The sequence below is a fragment of the Mus caroli genome, unplaced genomic scaffold (assembly GCF_978045245.1).
Source record: "Mus caroli unplaced genomic scaffold, Mus_caroli_1 scaffold_16, whole genome shotgun sequence".
Lineage (NCBI taxonomy): Eukaryota > Metazoa > Chordata > Mammalia > Rodentia > Muridae > Mus > Mus caroli.
In genome coordinates this window covers 95,848,671-95,864,347 of record NW_028227271.1, presented here as the reverse complement: position 1 = coordinate 95,864,347, position 15,677 = coordinate 95,848,671, and the positions used below count along the sequence as shown (strand labels likewise).

The 15,677-nt window shown below is 43.5% G+C and overlaps 1 protein-coding gene across 1 annotated transcript in view; it reads right to left on the bottom strand.

Annotated features, from left to right (window-relative positions):
• Positions 1 to 14,810, bottom strand: part of Slc1a3 (solute carrier family 1 member 3) — a 77,912-nt gene extending 63,102 nt beyond the window's left edge. The window contains exons 1-2 of the mRNA XM_021183000.2: positions 14,657 to 14,810; positions 12,932 to 13,209 (exon numbers count right to left, since the gene is read on the bottom strand). Of these exons, the coding sequence (XP_021038659.1) occupies positions 12,932 to 13,112 (181 nt within the window). The 5' untranslated portion in view covers positions 13,113 to 13,209; positions 14,657 to 14,810. The remainder of the gene's footprint in view (positions 1 to 12,931; positions 13,210 to 14,656) is intronic.
• Between the last annotated feature and the right edge of the window lie 867 nt (positions 14,811 to 15,677).

The window sequence follows — 15,677 nt, the reverse complement described above, 5'->3', positions numbered from 1 at the left end:
ACAGAAGAAGAAAGCATAAGATCTCCTGGAACTGGAGTCACAGATGGTTACTAGCTGCCTCATGGGTGGGTGCTGGGAACTGAACCAGGTCCTCTGGAAGAGCAGTCAGTGCTCTTAATCAGGGAGGCATCTCTCCTGTCCTCTATTCTAGTTTTATAGCAATAAATGATTACTTGAGGGATTGAATCAATGTTTCTATTTCAGGATTTATTTCTCAATTTGGAGAAGTTGTAGGCCAAGCTCGGGCCAGTCTGGTGAACCTGGTAGTGTAACTTTTCACCAACTTGTTTTTAAAGCAGGTCAAGGGCATAATGGAGAATTTACCAGACCAAGAGCTCTGCTGGACCCTTATCCCCTGCCTTTTGTTTCCATTCAAACTTCCACATTTCCTGGTAAGAAGCTCCTTTGTGTTGGAGGCAACCTTGCAGCTCTCTCCCACATCCCGGAGAGATTCCAGCCCGGGCTTGGGTCACTCTTTTGTCCTGTGGTATTTCCTGTTGCTGAGGTGGGAAATACCTGTTCCCACCTTGCTTCACCCTTATTACTCAGAGGAGCCTGCTCAGGGTGACAGATGGATGGCCAGAGTGGAGACACCAGGACTGGGAGCAGTCTGGGAACCTTTTAGTTTTGAGAAAAGCCAGGAGCTCTGTTCCTAAAAGCTTACTACCAACACTGTGTGAATAGAAGCACATGTTTACTCTGGATTCCCCACACTCCCCCTCCCCCACCCCCACAAAAAAAACCCTGTGTGAAATGAAAATTTAATTTACAAATAATCCAGAAGGGTCTTTTACATGTCCAATATATTGTTTAGAGCAAAGCAAAAAAAAAAAAAAAAAAAAAAAAAGAAAGAAAGAAAGAAAAGAAAAGAAAAGAAAAACCTCTGAAAGATAATTTTTACACTAAAGAGCACAGTCAATATCCTTAGAATCTGCTGATTTCCTGCCTTGAAAAAGATATTACTATGAGTGAGTGGAGACTCAGAATGAAGTTTGGGCAAACATTTCCAATTCCCCAAGGTACCATTCGTGACCGTGTCCTAGGCTTGCACAATCAGTGAGCCAGTTCTACCTGCTTCCATTCCTTCAGAGCCTCTGCTCACTGTGTACACGTCTCTGTGTAATACAAGTGTCATCATTCCTGGACTTTATCTTCTTCTCTGACACTCAGTGAGCCCCTCTTGTATTCAGATTCTCAGGCTATTGGCGCAAAAATTCTGGGAGCCTGTTCATGGGCTGCCTGAGCCTGGGAAGCCTCAGCTAAGAGCCAGGGCTGGCCTGGGAGGCAGTGCCTCTCAGCTTTTTGAGTCTGATTCCCAGTGGTCTCTTATTTATTATTTTTTTTTTTTTTTTGGTTTTTCGAGACAGGGTTTCTCTGTATAGCCCTGGCTGTCCTGAACTCACTCTGTAGACCAGGCTGGCCTCGAACTCAGAAATCCTGTTCCATCTCTTTTGGTTTGAATGAAGGTCATAAATGATAAGGGATAAGAAAGTGCCTTAAAACTTCAATGACGGGCTGGTGAGATGGCTCAGTGGGTAAGAGCACCGGACTGCTCTTCCAAAGGTCCAGAGTTCAAATCCCAGCAACCACATGGTGGCTCACAACCATCCACAACGAGATCTGGCGCCCTCTTCTGGAGTGTCTGAAGACAGCTACAGTGTACTTACATATAATAAATAAAATAAATCTTTAAAAAAAAAAAAAAAACTTCAATGACTCACACAAATAACTGCTTTGGACATCTCATCTGAGGTGAATCCAAACTTTGGAAGGAGACAGAATACCAGAATTTGCTTAATTCTAGCCCCCCAAATTGTATTCCTTTATAAATATTTCTTTTTTCTTTTCTTTTTTTTTTTTTGGTTTTTCGAGACAGGGTTTCTCTGTGTAGCCCTGGCTGTCCTGGAACTTACTCTATAGACCAGGCTGGCCTTGAACTCAGAAATTCGCCTGCCTCTGCTTCCCAAGTGCTGAGATTAAAGGTGTGTGCCACCACGCCCGGCTTAAGCTCACTCATTCTTTTTTTTTTTTTTTTTTTTTTGGTTTTTCGAGGCAGGGTTTCTCTGTGTAGCCTTGGCTGTCCTGGAACTCACTTTGTAGACCAGGCTGGCCTCGAACTCAGAAATCCGCCTGCCTCTGCCTCCCGAGTGCTGGGATTAAAGGCGTGCGCCACCACGCCCGGCTTAAGCTCACTCATTCTTAAATCTGGCAGTGATAGCAGAAAAGAACTTAAAACAATAACAAAACCCTACAATTCAGATAAGTAAATTGCTATAACCTCTATGGAACAGAAATGATACATGTTAGCATTTTGTCTAAGCTCCACCCTAAAGTTTCCGGGCAATAGCCAGGTGTTCCTGACTCACTATAAAAGGAGCTGTTTGCCCCTCCTCTTGCCCTTGCTCTTGCCTTCCTGTTCCCTCTCGGTCCTTTTGCCCCCTCCCCCCTCTCTCCCGTCCCCCCCCCCCCCCCACCTCTCCTCGTGTTCATAGTGGGCCTCTATTTCTCTTCTCTTTCTCTCTCTCTCTCTCTCTCTCTCTCTCTCTCTCTCTCTCTCTCTCTCTCTCTCTCTCTCCCTCCCTCCCTCCCTCCCTTTCTCTGCCTCTACTACCCTCTAAACTCCCCTTCCCTTGTCCTGAATAAACGCTATTCTATACTATACCTTCATGTGGCTGGTCCCTCATGGGGAAGAAATGCCCCCACACCTCACTACACCTCCACAAAACATATCCCCTCCTCTCTTTATATAAACATCAATATATACTTATCAAAACTCATTCAGACACATCAACTTTATTTCTAAGGCTATAACACACAATTCTATTTTACCAGCATGAAATAATAATACAATATTTATCCAATACAATATTATCCACCACACTGGTTTTATAAGTGAGATATAACGGCTAAAACAACTCAAATGTTCATTAACTATGGATTGCTTAAATAAATTATGGTACCCACAGACACTGTGGTTCAGAGATAATGAAGAACTACGTGTCAATAAGAAGTAACATCCCACGGTTGGAGATGGCTCAGTGGTTAAGAGCACTGACTGCTCCTCCAAAGGTCCTGAGTTCAAATCCCAGCAACCACATGGTGGCTCAACCATCTGTAATGAGGTCTGACAGCCTCTTCTGGTGTGTCTGAAGACAGCTACAGTGTACTTAGATTAAATAAATAAATAAATCTTTAACAACAACAAAAAAAAAAGTTGGGTTCCCAATTAACCAGGGTCTTTCCTGAAGAGGAAGAAGAAGAAAGAAGAAAGAAAGAAAGAAAGAAAGAAAGAAAGAAGAAGAAGAAGAAGAAGAAGAAGAAGAAGAAGAAGAAGAAGAAGAAGAAGAAGAAGAAGAAGAAGAAGAAGAAGAAGAAACATCCAAGGTACAGGGGAAAATAGAAAGGCAGAAAGCAAAGTTTTTATACCATGCTATTATGTGTACAAGAGGAGAAAAACAGTCAGAATTATAAAATAAAAGTATATTCTTGTTTTTATGTTCACTAAATAAAAACATACAAGTAATGGGTAAGCCATCAAATCTTTCGATCTCTCATTAAAAAACAAAACAAAACAAAAAAAAAAAACCTTATTGAATTTGTTTCTACATTAGCTCTTCATTTCTTCTAAGCGGTTTCTTTTTCATTCTGAGTTGGTTTCTTTTAAGTTCTGCTTTAAATTGCTTCAGTAAAGACTTTCCTTAGTCTGAACCAGTAGAGGGAAATGTCATCCTTGGGGACTGGATGGACTCTGACCAACAGCTCTTTCTTGTCGATCTGGAACTGAATCTAGAACTCTGAATATAATTGTCGTTGCTGGTGTGTGTGCTGATTCAATCACTTAGCCCTTAGAATCGCGGTCCCCCATGCCACAACTGAGAACACAGCACCTCGTGCAGCCAAGGCAGGATGCTCTCTGTCACCCAGTGCTCTGTGAGAAGCATGGTGGCTGTGGAACTGATAACACAGGAGGAGTTTTACTGAGTAAAGTAGTGGGAGGCTTTTTCTTTTTGACAGTATTGTTTCATTTTCCTTAAACTTAAAATGAAAACCTAGGAAAGCAAAGATGAATTGACAACAACAAAAGTCACTTTAGGCCTCAGGCCGTCTGTTAAATAGACTCTGTTAAGTTGCATCTTGCTGCCTTTACTCTCACGTTCATCAAGAGCTGAATGAATTGAACCAGCAAGCTTTTCAATCACAGGACCCCGGGGTTTTTCCTTCTTGCCCTAATGATGGGTTTAAAGGATGCAAGGTCAACAACTCTGGTCACCCTTTCTGAGTGAGGAGGGCAGGAACGGCTCATCTCTACCCTCGAGGGATACTTGAGCCTCTTCTTACAAGGACCTCTCACTAACAAAGCCCCCTCCCCCCTCCCTGATGACCTTTCTCTCAAAAAGACAGTCCCTGTCCTCTGTCTGAGATGGGCAGCAGTTGGTGGACACCTAAGCAGGAGAACTTAAGAAGTCTCTTGGGGAGAAGGAAAATGGAGTTGTTTCTCTGGAGACAAGAACTCAGCCTTCAAATTCGAAACTGGCTTGTGCTTCCCGATTTGCTGCTTCTAATTTTACTTTCAGTTCTTTGATTCGCTACACAAGAAAAGAGGGCGTGTCTTCCGTCTCTGCCTCTACCTGTCTATAGTGTACCTGTCTCATCTAAGCCTCCTTATTTGGTCTTTTATCCTCCTTTTGTAACATCAAGTTGCTTGAATCTCTCTCTCTAATTCTTTAATATGTGAATGGTCCTTTACAATATTTAACTTTTTCGGAGCTTAGGGAGCTAAACATTACATTTTACAGTATGTGGCTTTCTAGCCTCAGAGGCAGGAAGGCAGTTTTTGCTGTATGAATCTACTAAGGGACTCCCTGAACTTCCTTGATGCAAGCAACCTTGTTTGAAGAAGAGCGTAGCTTTTGATTGGTCTTGGAGGTGGGACAACTCTTGGCCTAGGAAATGAGCTGTGGGCAGTTTTGATTGCCCTGAACCTTGACATAAAACTTTTAATGCTTAGACTTAATGAGCATTAATGGCTCAACTTGGTGCCCTGAAATGCTTTGTGTGTTCCCTCATCTCCTGGCAGTAACACAGCATCCCGGCTGCCAGATCAAATACCTGATGAGCGATAGCATCCTACTACCCTATAAATACAGCGCACTCTCACACCTGGAGTGTAGCACCTGGAAAGATGGTGCCGAAACACTGCTTGCTTCCCTGCACAATGTGGCCTCGGTACAGTCTCGTTTGTATGAGTACGGAAACAAAGACTCCCTATGTTCCATCCCTGATCCTTGACAGAGGAGCAAAGCTGGCTTTTGCAGTATGCTCCCCCTATGTCCTTGAACCCTACATAGAGAACACCCAGCATCAGACACATGGCCAGGTCTATAATGACCTTTTTAAGAGATAAGGTTTCATTCTTTGGAGAAACTGTCTTAAAGGAGTAGGAGATCATCAGGCCCAGGAAAAGGGTCCTGCCGTGGTCAGTGTGGTCATGGAAAGAAACACTGTTCCATCCAGCCTGACAATTTAGAGAAAGGTAAAGTGTGCTTGTAATATAGAGGTTAGAAGCAGGCATTAGATCAAACTTAAGTGGTGAGGAGCTCTGAGGCCAAGAGATTGGTATTCAATCATCAACTGAATAGAGTTGTGTAGCGAGCAGGGGTTGTATCCAGTGCTTCTGAGCTACACTCCAGAAAGCTACAGAACCAGGAGGCCGGTGGGCTGGCTATGGCTTACATGGCTGCAGAGAGTACATACTTCATAAACTGTAGCCTCGTGAAAATCGAAGGCATTATAACAGTGGGTAATTGCTCTGAACAATTTGATCGCCCATTCGAAAGAAAAATTAGAAATGGCTTGTTCGGTTTTCTCTCTGTCTGGATTAACAATGGGGCAAACATAGCAAATAAAACCCAGAGATAATCTAAGAACATCAAGTCTTCAGTTCTTCAAAACAACCTGACCTACTCTCTTGGGAAGCAGTCACGTTCCTCTCCCCGGCTCTGCTGCTCCTGCCAGCCCCCAACTCTGATGAGTGGGGGGACACAAAAATACTGGAGAAAAGTAGGAGAGTGGAGGGGAGAAGGGGGAGAGGAGAGAGAGGGAGAGAGATCTCCCATGGGCCTCAAGTAGCATGAACAAAAACCCAAACTCTTGAGTACAAAACACTGTTCCCAGAAACTCCCCACTCTCCTGAGAGAGTCATCTGTCTGGTGCTAGGTACTCTGTGCTCTGATAATGGTTGCCTGGGGATTCTCCCGGCTCAAGAGGCCATGTCAGAAAGGGTCAGATAGTGATTGTATCACTTTCTGGCTTTATTTCTGCCTCTCAAAGCCCTTTACAACTATCAGGTCTCTTCCTACAACTCCCTTGGTGTTCTTCTCCAACCAAGGAAACACGAAACGCACCTCTCAAGCCTAAACTAGGTTAAGTATCTTCTCTCATTCCCATGCCTGGTTCTCCTAAATCCCTGGATCTGGCTTTTTCTAGCCCACAAACCCCACCAAAGCTGTATAATATATGGATCTCTCCATGGCAACGAGTAAGCAGAACATAGGCCGATGCATATACTAGGGATCCACTTTGGTTTCATGGCTTGTGTGAAGCAGAAAGTTTTTATATGTAACAAAACAAAGACTTGGATCAAGCAACTGGTCTATAAACCTAGGCTGTCGGATTTCAGAAACCAGAGCTCTGATCCCCTTTTATTCTGCACAAGACCACCTACCTGTGTAGAGATAGTAGCTCCCTGGAACACTCTAGTTGGCATGTGTGCCAGATATTTGCCCCCATCAGCTCTGATAACCTTTCTGAGGCTCTGCTTCTGAGCATGTGTGTGTTGATGGGAAGGGGGAAGGGAGGCAGACCCAGTCTTTACTCCCAATCCCTGTGCTATTTCTCCAAGGCAAGCAGATGACTTCCTTTCCCCACAAGTCCTTCTGCCCCAGAAGCCTCTGAGGAGCGGCAACATGGACACCTTTGGTCACACCCAGGGAGGGTTTGTCACGGTTACCATTCCTCCCAGCCCTCTGAAGTTCTGTTCTCATCTTCCAGAGATGTTAAAGAAACCATGGAACCTAAAAAGCTGTCTGCCGGGGCTGGTGAGATGGCTCAGATGTTAAGAGTGCCGACTGCTCTTCCAAAGGTCCTGAGTTCAAATGCCAGCAACCACATGGTGGCTCACAAACATCCGTAACAAAATCTGATGCTCTCTTCTGGAGTGTCTGAAGACAGCTACAGTGTACTTACATATAATAAATAAATAAATAAATAAATAAATAAATAAATAAATAAATATTTAAAAAAAAAAGCTGTCTGCTATTCTCTGGATTCTGGTTGTTCAGCCTGTGGGGAGATGCCTCCTGCCAGGGGCTTTAGGAGACAGAGGGACATGAGGGTGGGTGTAAGACTGTGCCCACTCCACGGCTCAAACAGGTGACCAGTGTGGTCTCACTTGAAGTTCTCCTCAGCCCTCCAGCTGATAGCAAACTATACTGTATCCCTGTGGCTTAATCTATTTGGCTAGCCCAGCCAACTGGAGTGGTGCAAGTGTCCGAAGCACAGACTATGTGGTGGCGATTCTGGAAGTCGCTGCTTTCATGGGCCAAGCTTATACAGGATGATGACTCCCATAATCCAAAGCCATTCCTGTCCTCTACAATGTGCTAGCAATACCCTGAGTGCTTAGGGCAGTGAACCGTGTCCACTGTCTAGTCACAGCAGGTACATTCTGTCTCAGACTCAATGGGATTCCAAACAGCTCATTCAGTATTAGAACATACTTTGACTCCTGGATCTTTCTCTTGTATGCTAGCCCGTGAATTCAACCACCTGGTCATATAAGAGTTGGGCCACCATCCTCTTTCATTTAGTCATCACATCTCACGAGTGCCCTTTCTAATGATCTCAGCCCCTCCTTCTCATTTCTCACATGGAGGGCTCCATCCAGGTCTTTAGTAAGAGACAGCAAAGCAAAGGATGGGACCAGCATGCAGAGTGTGGATACCAGTAAGAAGCTGGAGCTAGAGTGGTGTGTGTGTGTGTGTGTCTGTGAATGTGTGTGTGTATGTATGTGCATGTGTGTGTGTCTGTCCATGTATGTGTGTATGTCTGTATGTGTGTGCATGTGTCTGTGAATGTGTGTGTATGTGTCCCTTTATGTGTACTTGTGTGTAATGAGCTCTCACTCTGATTCTTGGGTTCATGTGATCCTTTGGTTCTAGACTCCTGAATGCTATGAGTCACTATGTCTGCCTGGAATCCTCCTCAATATGCATCAACACTGAGAAAGTGTCTGTGCTTTAGTTTCCTCATCTTCAAAACAAGAAGAATAAAGGTGCTTCCCTCTCTGGGTTGCTGTAACGTCCATGAAAGGTTAATAGAAAAGAGTGTGTGGCACCCGGCACAAGAAGTGGCTGATATTTTGATGAAGGATGAGGAGACTAAGCCTCAAAGAGATGAAATACTTTTCTTGGGATTATACAGATATACAAAAATACAACTGTTGTAGGAGTCCAGGTATATTCTTTATCAAAAGCACAGATTCACTTACTATTAATATGGTATTTTTAGGGCTCCCAAATAGAGACCTCTGGGGTACCAACAGGCAAAGAGTATCTACTATAACAAAGTGTGTGTATTATCTTATTTTAAAGGTTCAGATTGCTGGGCGTGGTGGCGCACGCCTTTAATCCCAGCACTCGGGAGGCAGAGGCAGGCGGATTTCTGAGTTCGAGGCCAGCCTGGTCTACAAAGTGAGTGCCAGGACAGCCAGGGCTACACAGAGAAACCCTGTCTCGAAAAACCAAAAAAAAAAAAAAGGTTCAGATTACAAACTTCTCTGTTACAACCTTTGGCTCTTGTGTATTTCTTTTCCATCTTGCTTTTTATCTATCTCTCCCAGTAAACTACCTGAGATCAGAGAAACTCACTGCAAAGCACAGGAACAAGTATACAACCTCCAGTAGTTGTATAAGTACTTTAACTTATTATTTTAGTAGACAGAAAGCAACAGTTGATAGTATATAAAGGAGATAGAAAATTCAAACTACACAGCAATGAAATCAGAGGAAAGTAATATCCCTCTGCCTAACGTCCAGACGCCCATCTCCTATCCCAAGAGGCAGCCACACGGCCACTTTCTTGAGATGTTATTGGATTACACTGAATTTTAGTCTATGTAAGTTTATTGCCAGAAGTTAGAGAATGTGATGAAATGATATATTAAAATGTAGCTAATATATTTCCTTTTCTGGGAAGTCAATTGCTTTCAAACTCAGGTAAAGGATACTAACTTGCCTTGTGTGTGTACCAGCAGCAAGACCATCAGTAAGACAAGATGCCAGCCATGGGAGCCCCACAAGGTAAAACATCAGGTGCTGTGTAGGTCTCCCTGTGCTCAGATTCCCATCCCTTGCTGTTGATCTCATGACACCCTACTCCTGGTAATTTTGTGGGGAAAACACATTCTCTTGACAGGGACACATCCTGTGTCTTCAACAAGACAGAGAACTTCCCCTTTCTTTTCAGCAAGATGTGAGGTCACGCTAACATAATCAACCAGAGCTGGGAATGAGAAAGTGTTTTGTAGCGGGAGGGAGACAGCAAACCCTCTTCTTAGTGCTTAGCCCTTTTTATCAAACGTTTGCAGTAACCAGGAAGACACAAGCTGTCTGAGGCTTTCCTCATAAACTCTTCCAAATGGACTTGGAATTTGCTGCCATCTTCTAACTTGCTGCCAACTTTCCCTAGTTATATGAGGTTTTGTCACAGCACAACACGTTCACACCTTGCCACTGCTTAGAAATGGCACCTGACTGCCCGTCTGTACTTGGAGAGGACATGATGCTGAAGTCAGTCCAACTCTCTGCTTTGTTCTAGATTCATGGAGTCATGCATCTCTACCCCTAGACTACAGTATTCTTGTCTAATTTCCATTGCCACACTAAATACATATTCATCATATCTGAAAAAAAAAAAAAAAAGAACACAACACAAAATGAATTGGATAAACTTTTAAGCACCTTTCCCTGAGAGCTGACCATGCCTAAGAATTTTGGAAACTATTATCTATGATTCACAATCACATTTGGGGGAAATAATTTCTCTTCCTCCTCCTCCTCCTTCTCCTTTGTTTTGTTTTTTTTTTTGTTTTTTTTTAGATTTATTTATTGTAAGTACACTGTAGCTGTCTTCAGACACTCCAGAAGAGGGCGTCAGATCTCGTTACAGATGGTTGTGAGCCACCATGTGGTTGCTGGGATTTGAACTCAGGACCTTTAGAAGAGGAGTCAGTGCTCTTAACTGCTGAGCCATCTCTTCAGCCTTCTTCTTCTTCTTCTTCTTCTTCTTCTTCTTCTTCTTCTTCTTCTTCTTCTTCTTCATCCTCTTCCTCTTCTTCTTCTCTTGGTAGCATCTGTCTTGACTCCTTCACCCATTTAAGTTCAAATAAAGAATTGACATACAGACATATTCCTCCCCCATTGTTTAGTTAAGGGCTAATGTAGACATGGACTCCAGTCACAAGTAGAGCCTTTGAATTGGCTAGGCCCTCAGTGGAAGACACACCAATAGATAACAAAAGGCATCTTCCTTTTCTCTTAATCTGTTTGCTTATAAGTTGTCTGTTTGCTATTCAGGCCCTTTGGTGTAAACTCGGTGGTCTCTCTGACTGTCAATGAGCTCTTCTTTGTGTCTCTTTGTGTTCTTCTTCTTACTGCTTCTAACTCCTCAGTTTCCATTAGTAAAGCCAACCATGAGGGCATCCAGCCAACTTATTGGCTCCAGCTCTGCCAACTTTGAGTGCAGTTCTCACAAATCTGAGGAAAGCCCCCACCCGCCCCCACTGGGCTAGGAAGTGAGAGCACTAGAGAAAACAGACCCTTAATTCCTGGCGTTTTCTTCCATGAGTAGTGCTGCTGTGTCTCTGTATTTAGCAACTTCCTTCTCAATTAATCCGACTTCCCTCCCCACACTGTATTTTTCCATTCCTCTATTCTTTCATGGAAATATTCCTGTCTTACAGAATGAGCTCTCTTGGTGTTTAGAGCACCATTTTGAATAGCTGATTCTGCCTTTTGCAAACATACTGAGTTCCATGCAAGTGGTACTAATGCAAAACAAGTGGGTGTGTATTAAACGGGTGTGAGATGAGACCTAGTTGTAGAAGAACGAGCTTACACTTTCCCTTGAGTTTCACTGTCAATCAGTGGTAGCGTGCTGATGCTGAAGAGCTGCATCAGTAGTGATGCCTTGCTGGCTGGCCTCCACACCACAGGACATTCCCCTTCTTAGCATTTCTCATCCAAGTCAGGAATCAGTAGGGCAAGAGCAAGATGGCTCTTCTGTTAGGAGACCAGTGTTTGGCACCAGACTAACGTCGCTTCTCTTCTCCAGCATAGAGACTCAATCCCTTTGTGAGCAGTTCCATCCATAAAATGAGGGTGTCTGTACTGTCATATCCACCATCACAAGTGTCAGCACATGAAACCCTTGGAGGAGGTAGTCTTATCTAAACCCTGTGATGACTATAAGCTTGACAACAGCTTTGACTCAGAAAGAGACAGTGTTAAAACTCCTTTTCCTAGAACGCATTCAAAGCTGGGAACCTACTGAAGAAAGCGATTATTTTCTCTGGCTTAATCAGGACATGTCACCTTTGCGTTTTTTTTACAATGAATCAGAAACTCATTAATCAACAATGACTAAGAAGGGCCAGAGCTGTTAAAATGGGATAAATCTAAAGTGTATGGCACACTTCCCTCTCCTGCTGTGTTTCTGTTTGTCACCCCTAAAGTCAAGTTTCTGACAAAGTTATATCTATATGTTATACAAGTTTCTTAATTTTTTAATGAAGTCATTAATTCTTTAAAATTTATGGATATCTTAGAGTGATTAAATTTTTACATGAATGCCTTTTGGAGGCAAGTTGGTAGAAACTTTATTTTAGAACTTATTATTAGTTTCTATGTTTCTAGCCTAAGGATGTCTACACTGGTTGGATCAAAAATTTCAAATACTTAGGTTTTTTTTTTTCCATCTGTATTTTAAGGCAAGATCTGTGTTGTCTGTTAAGTAATAAACTAAAACTTCAAATAGCCGTAAACCAAGCAAACAAAAGTTTGATTAATATAGATTGCCATCAACCATGCTAAATTAATAAGGGACTGAAATATTTTAGAAATGATGTAGCTAGCTATGGCAGGCTCCATGAGGCAATGAATGAAAGAGACCTGTGTTTGCCATCTCCCAGTTTACCTTCCCAAGTCACTGCATGAGAGCATCCAAACATAGGACAGATTTGACTTCCATTTTTAAGCACCGATACTCAGTTTCAAATCGTACTAAGGATATAATTATTTTCAGAGGACCATGATTCATCTTGGGCCTCTTATATAAATCAGTTTTAGGTAGCAGTGGCACACTGGTTTTTGTTTTTTGTTTTTTTGATTTTTTTGAGACAGGGTTTCTCTGTGTAGCCCTGGCTGTCCTGGAACTCACTTCGTAGACCAGGCTGACCTCGATCCACCTGCCTCTGCCTCCCAAGTGCTGGGGTTAAAGGTGAGTGCACAGTGGCACACTGTATAAAGATAACATTTGGTCACGTCTAGCCTACCTAGTGATTCAATGATCACTAACATTTATCTCATTTCTGCACACAACCAATGGATGCCCATGAGGCTTACCAACAATTCTTTTTGGTTGCCACGTGTTTAGCTCCCAACAAATGGTTTTGTTTGTTTGTTTGTTTCTGGAGAGGGGAAAAACAAAACAAACAAAACAAAAAGAAAAGCCAACTTCTTCAAATGCAGAGGAGATCCTGAATGACCAGTTTGAATACCTACAATCAGTCTATCTGATAACACTCCCCAGGCATTCATGCATCCCAGAGAAACAGGATACAAGCTTTTGTAATGTTGGTGGAGGACAAACTCACCCACAATGACAGCAGTGACCGTGAGCAGGACAAAGGCATTCCGAAACAGGTAACTCTTAACATCCTCCTTGGTGAGGTTCTGAACTTTCTTCTTGGCCAGAAGTGTCCGCTTGCGGACCCCTTGCTGGAATCTCTCCATCCTGCCCCCCATCCTGGGCTCTTCTCCGTTGCTTTTGGTCATATTTTATCTTTCTAGGAATTTATCACGTCCTTGCGCGTCAGTGTCTTGCACTTGTTCCCAGAAAGTGAATTCTCCTCTTTGGTGTTAGAGAGGACAACTAGAGTGGAATAGAAAGGAAAAAAAAAAAAAGTTACAGCCTCCTGGGCTGAGCAATCGGGACCCGCTCACAGGATGGCAGGCGGTGAGTTAACGGCACGAGAATGAAAAGACGGAAGAGCTTTGGTAGCAGGCCAGATTGTGTGCATTTTACTGGACTATGTGTACGAAATTAACGTAAAGTTAGAATAGATGAGCAAAAAGTTGTGTTCCAGTGTGCTCTATCCCCTCAATGAGTAAGGGGTTCTTCAGGGAGCCTAGCCAAGTGCCTCGCACAACCCACACACTCTTAAGTGCCTGGCTGAACTAAACAGAAAAATTCCACTTGAGAACTCATGTCGTGTATGTGGTTAAAGCTATATAACTATGTCCAAAAAAAAGATAACTGAGATACTGATGTGTAGCCATTGGCATATGTAGTGTGAGTCTTTGGTATCATTTATTTACTTCACTAAGAAAGAAACATGAGCCAATTAACTTGTAAATACGGCCATAAAAAGAACACAAGTGCCCAGGTGATAGTAGAAATGCAATTGAGGCTTTTACCGGGAAACCTTTTCTGTGAAGTTAGCATATTGCCCTGGGCACATCTATAAATGATCTAAAATCACAATCCATTTTCATATCATTAGAAGTAGGAGCATGAAGCACCATCTGTGTTCACGGCAAACCCGCGAGCCACGCGAGGAGGAGACCTTCACTGCTGTCTCCGTATTTTGAAATTTAGGATTTTGGAGATAGAGGAGGAGAGAAGTCAGCTTTCATTCCAAACATTACAGCGTGTGGTTTCTGGTTTCTTTAAAGTGCTCTTAGGTTATTCAAATACAAACGCCTAACCATTTTCCTTGCTGGCAATCAAGGGCTTCCTCCTGCCGCTGTGCTTGAATCCTAATCCCTAGTCTTTGGCGATGATCAGCCGCGCCTGTGGACGTGTGTATCTGGCAGAGTCGGAGCCAGCGTGTGCATCTGTGGGGGAGGTAGCTGCAACTCGCAGGCTTTCGGTAAATCCAAGGTTGGAAAAAAAAAAGACTTAATAGTTTTGACTTTTAAATAAAACTGTAGGTTGAGATCATTGATAGTAAGACCTGCAGTGTATTTAATACTTTACTAGATTAAAAGTTGAAAGAGGGGGGATAAAGAGAGGAGAGTCCAGATTTTATTTTTAAACTAATAATTCTGATGTCCTTAACCCGTCAGTTCCCCTTAAAGTACACCCGTTCAATCTTGATTTTTATTCTAGATCTCGAACGTCCGTCTACTCCCCCACCCCCAACCTCGAACGACTGAATTTCAAACCCAGAGAGGGCTTGCAAAGTTAGCACACGCTGGCTGCTCTCGGTCCGAACAGGACCTTACCTACCAATATGGCTAGCTTTACTCCGGCGCTCAGCAAACAGAAAAGTAGGACGCAAAACTGAGCCCCGCGGGCTACAGAAGGCTGCGCTTACCTTTTCTGACTCTGGGACGGGAGGAAGACACCCCGGGCTACGTGGAGGTGAATTCCCCAGCAGGTAGCTCGGAGTAACAGCTTAGCGAGCGGCGGGGCAGGCTGGCCCTGACAACATGCATGTGCTCTGAAACCGCCACTTACTATCAGGCAACTTAAGAAAAGAGGAGGAGCCTGTACTGGGGAAAGGGGGAGTGGGAAAATGAAAACAGCAGGAGGAGGGGGGAGCCCGAGCTCCCCGGAATATTGATTAATCTTGGCACAACAGAAGCACGCTTTATGGCTTTGTTTTGCCTCGTAGACCACGTTCACGCCTTGTTAGTTCACTTTTATTAGAAACGCAAAATCAGGTCCTGGGAGAATCGAAAACTAAAGCGCGCGCACACATGGACGCTGGAAGTCCGGATTAGAACGTCTGGGAGACTTCTCCAAGGCCAAGTTTAATTACCTCATTTCAGGTTGCCTCCCCTTCAGGGGACGTCAGAGGATGTTCTTTTGCCTGCTCACACAACTGTTGTAGCACCCCACGCCTTTAGCATTGGGGACATAACTGAAATTTCTTGGAAGGATCCTGAATACAATTAAGTATAGAGAGGAGAATGCTTACTGCCGCCCTCTCAACTTGTATAAAGTTACTCAAAACACAAGGTGAGACATGCCCCTGTTTTACAGTTTAAAACTCCAATATAAGGAATCTGATTGGGCTCTGGCTGCCTGCCCTGCGGACAGAAAAAGGTAAGAAACACACACACACACAAATCAGGATCGCTGCCAAACTAGAAAGTAAAGTCTGTTTTAAGACCAAGAGTGCAGATGCACATTCATGACTTCCAAAGGTAAGTTCCCTTTCAATTGCTTCCCTTTAAAGAATGCTGAGTGCCCCCATCCCCGTTTTCAGGAGTTAGAAAGTTCTCTTGGTTTTTGTTTTCTTTCTCTCCTTTTCTGTTCTCTTCCTTCATCTCTTCCTCTCCCCCCCTCTCTCTTCCTTCTTGTGTGTGTGTGTGTGGTGTATGGTTGGCTAG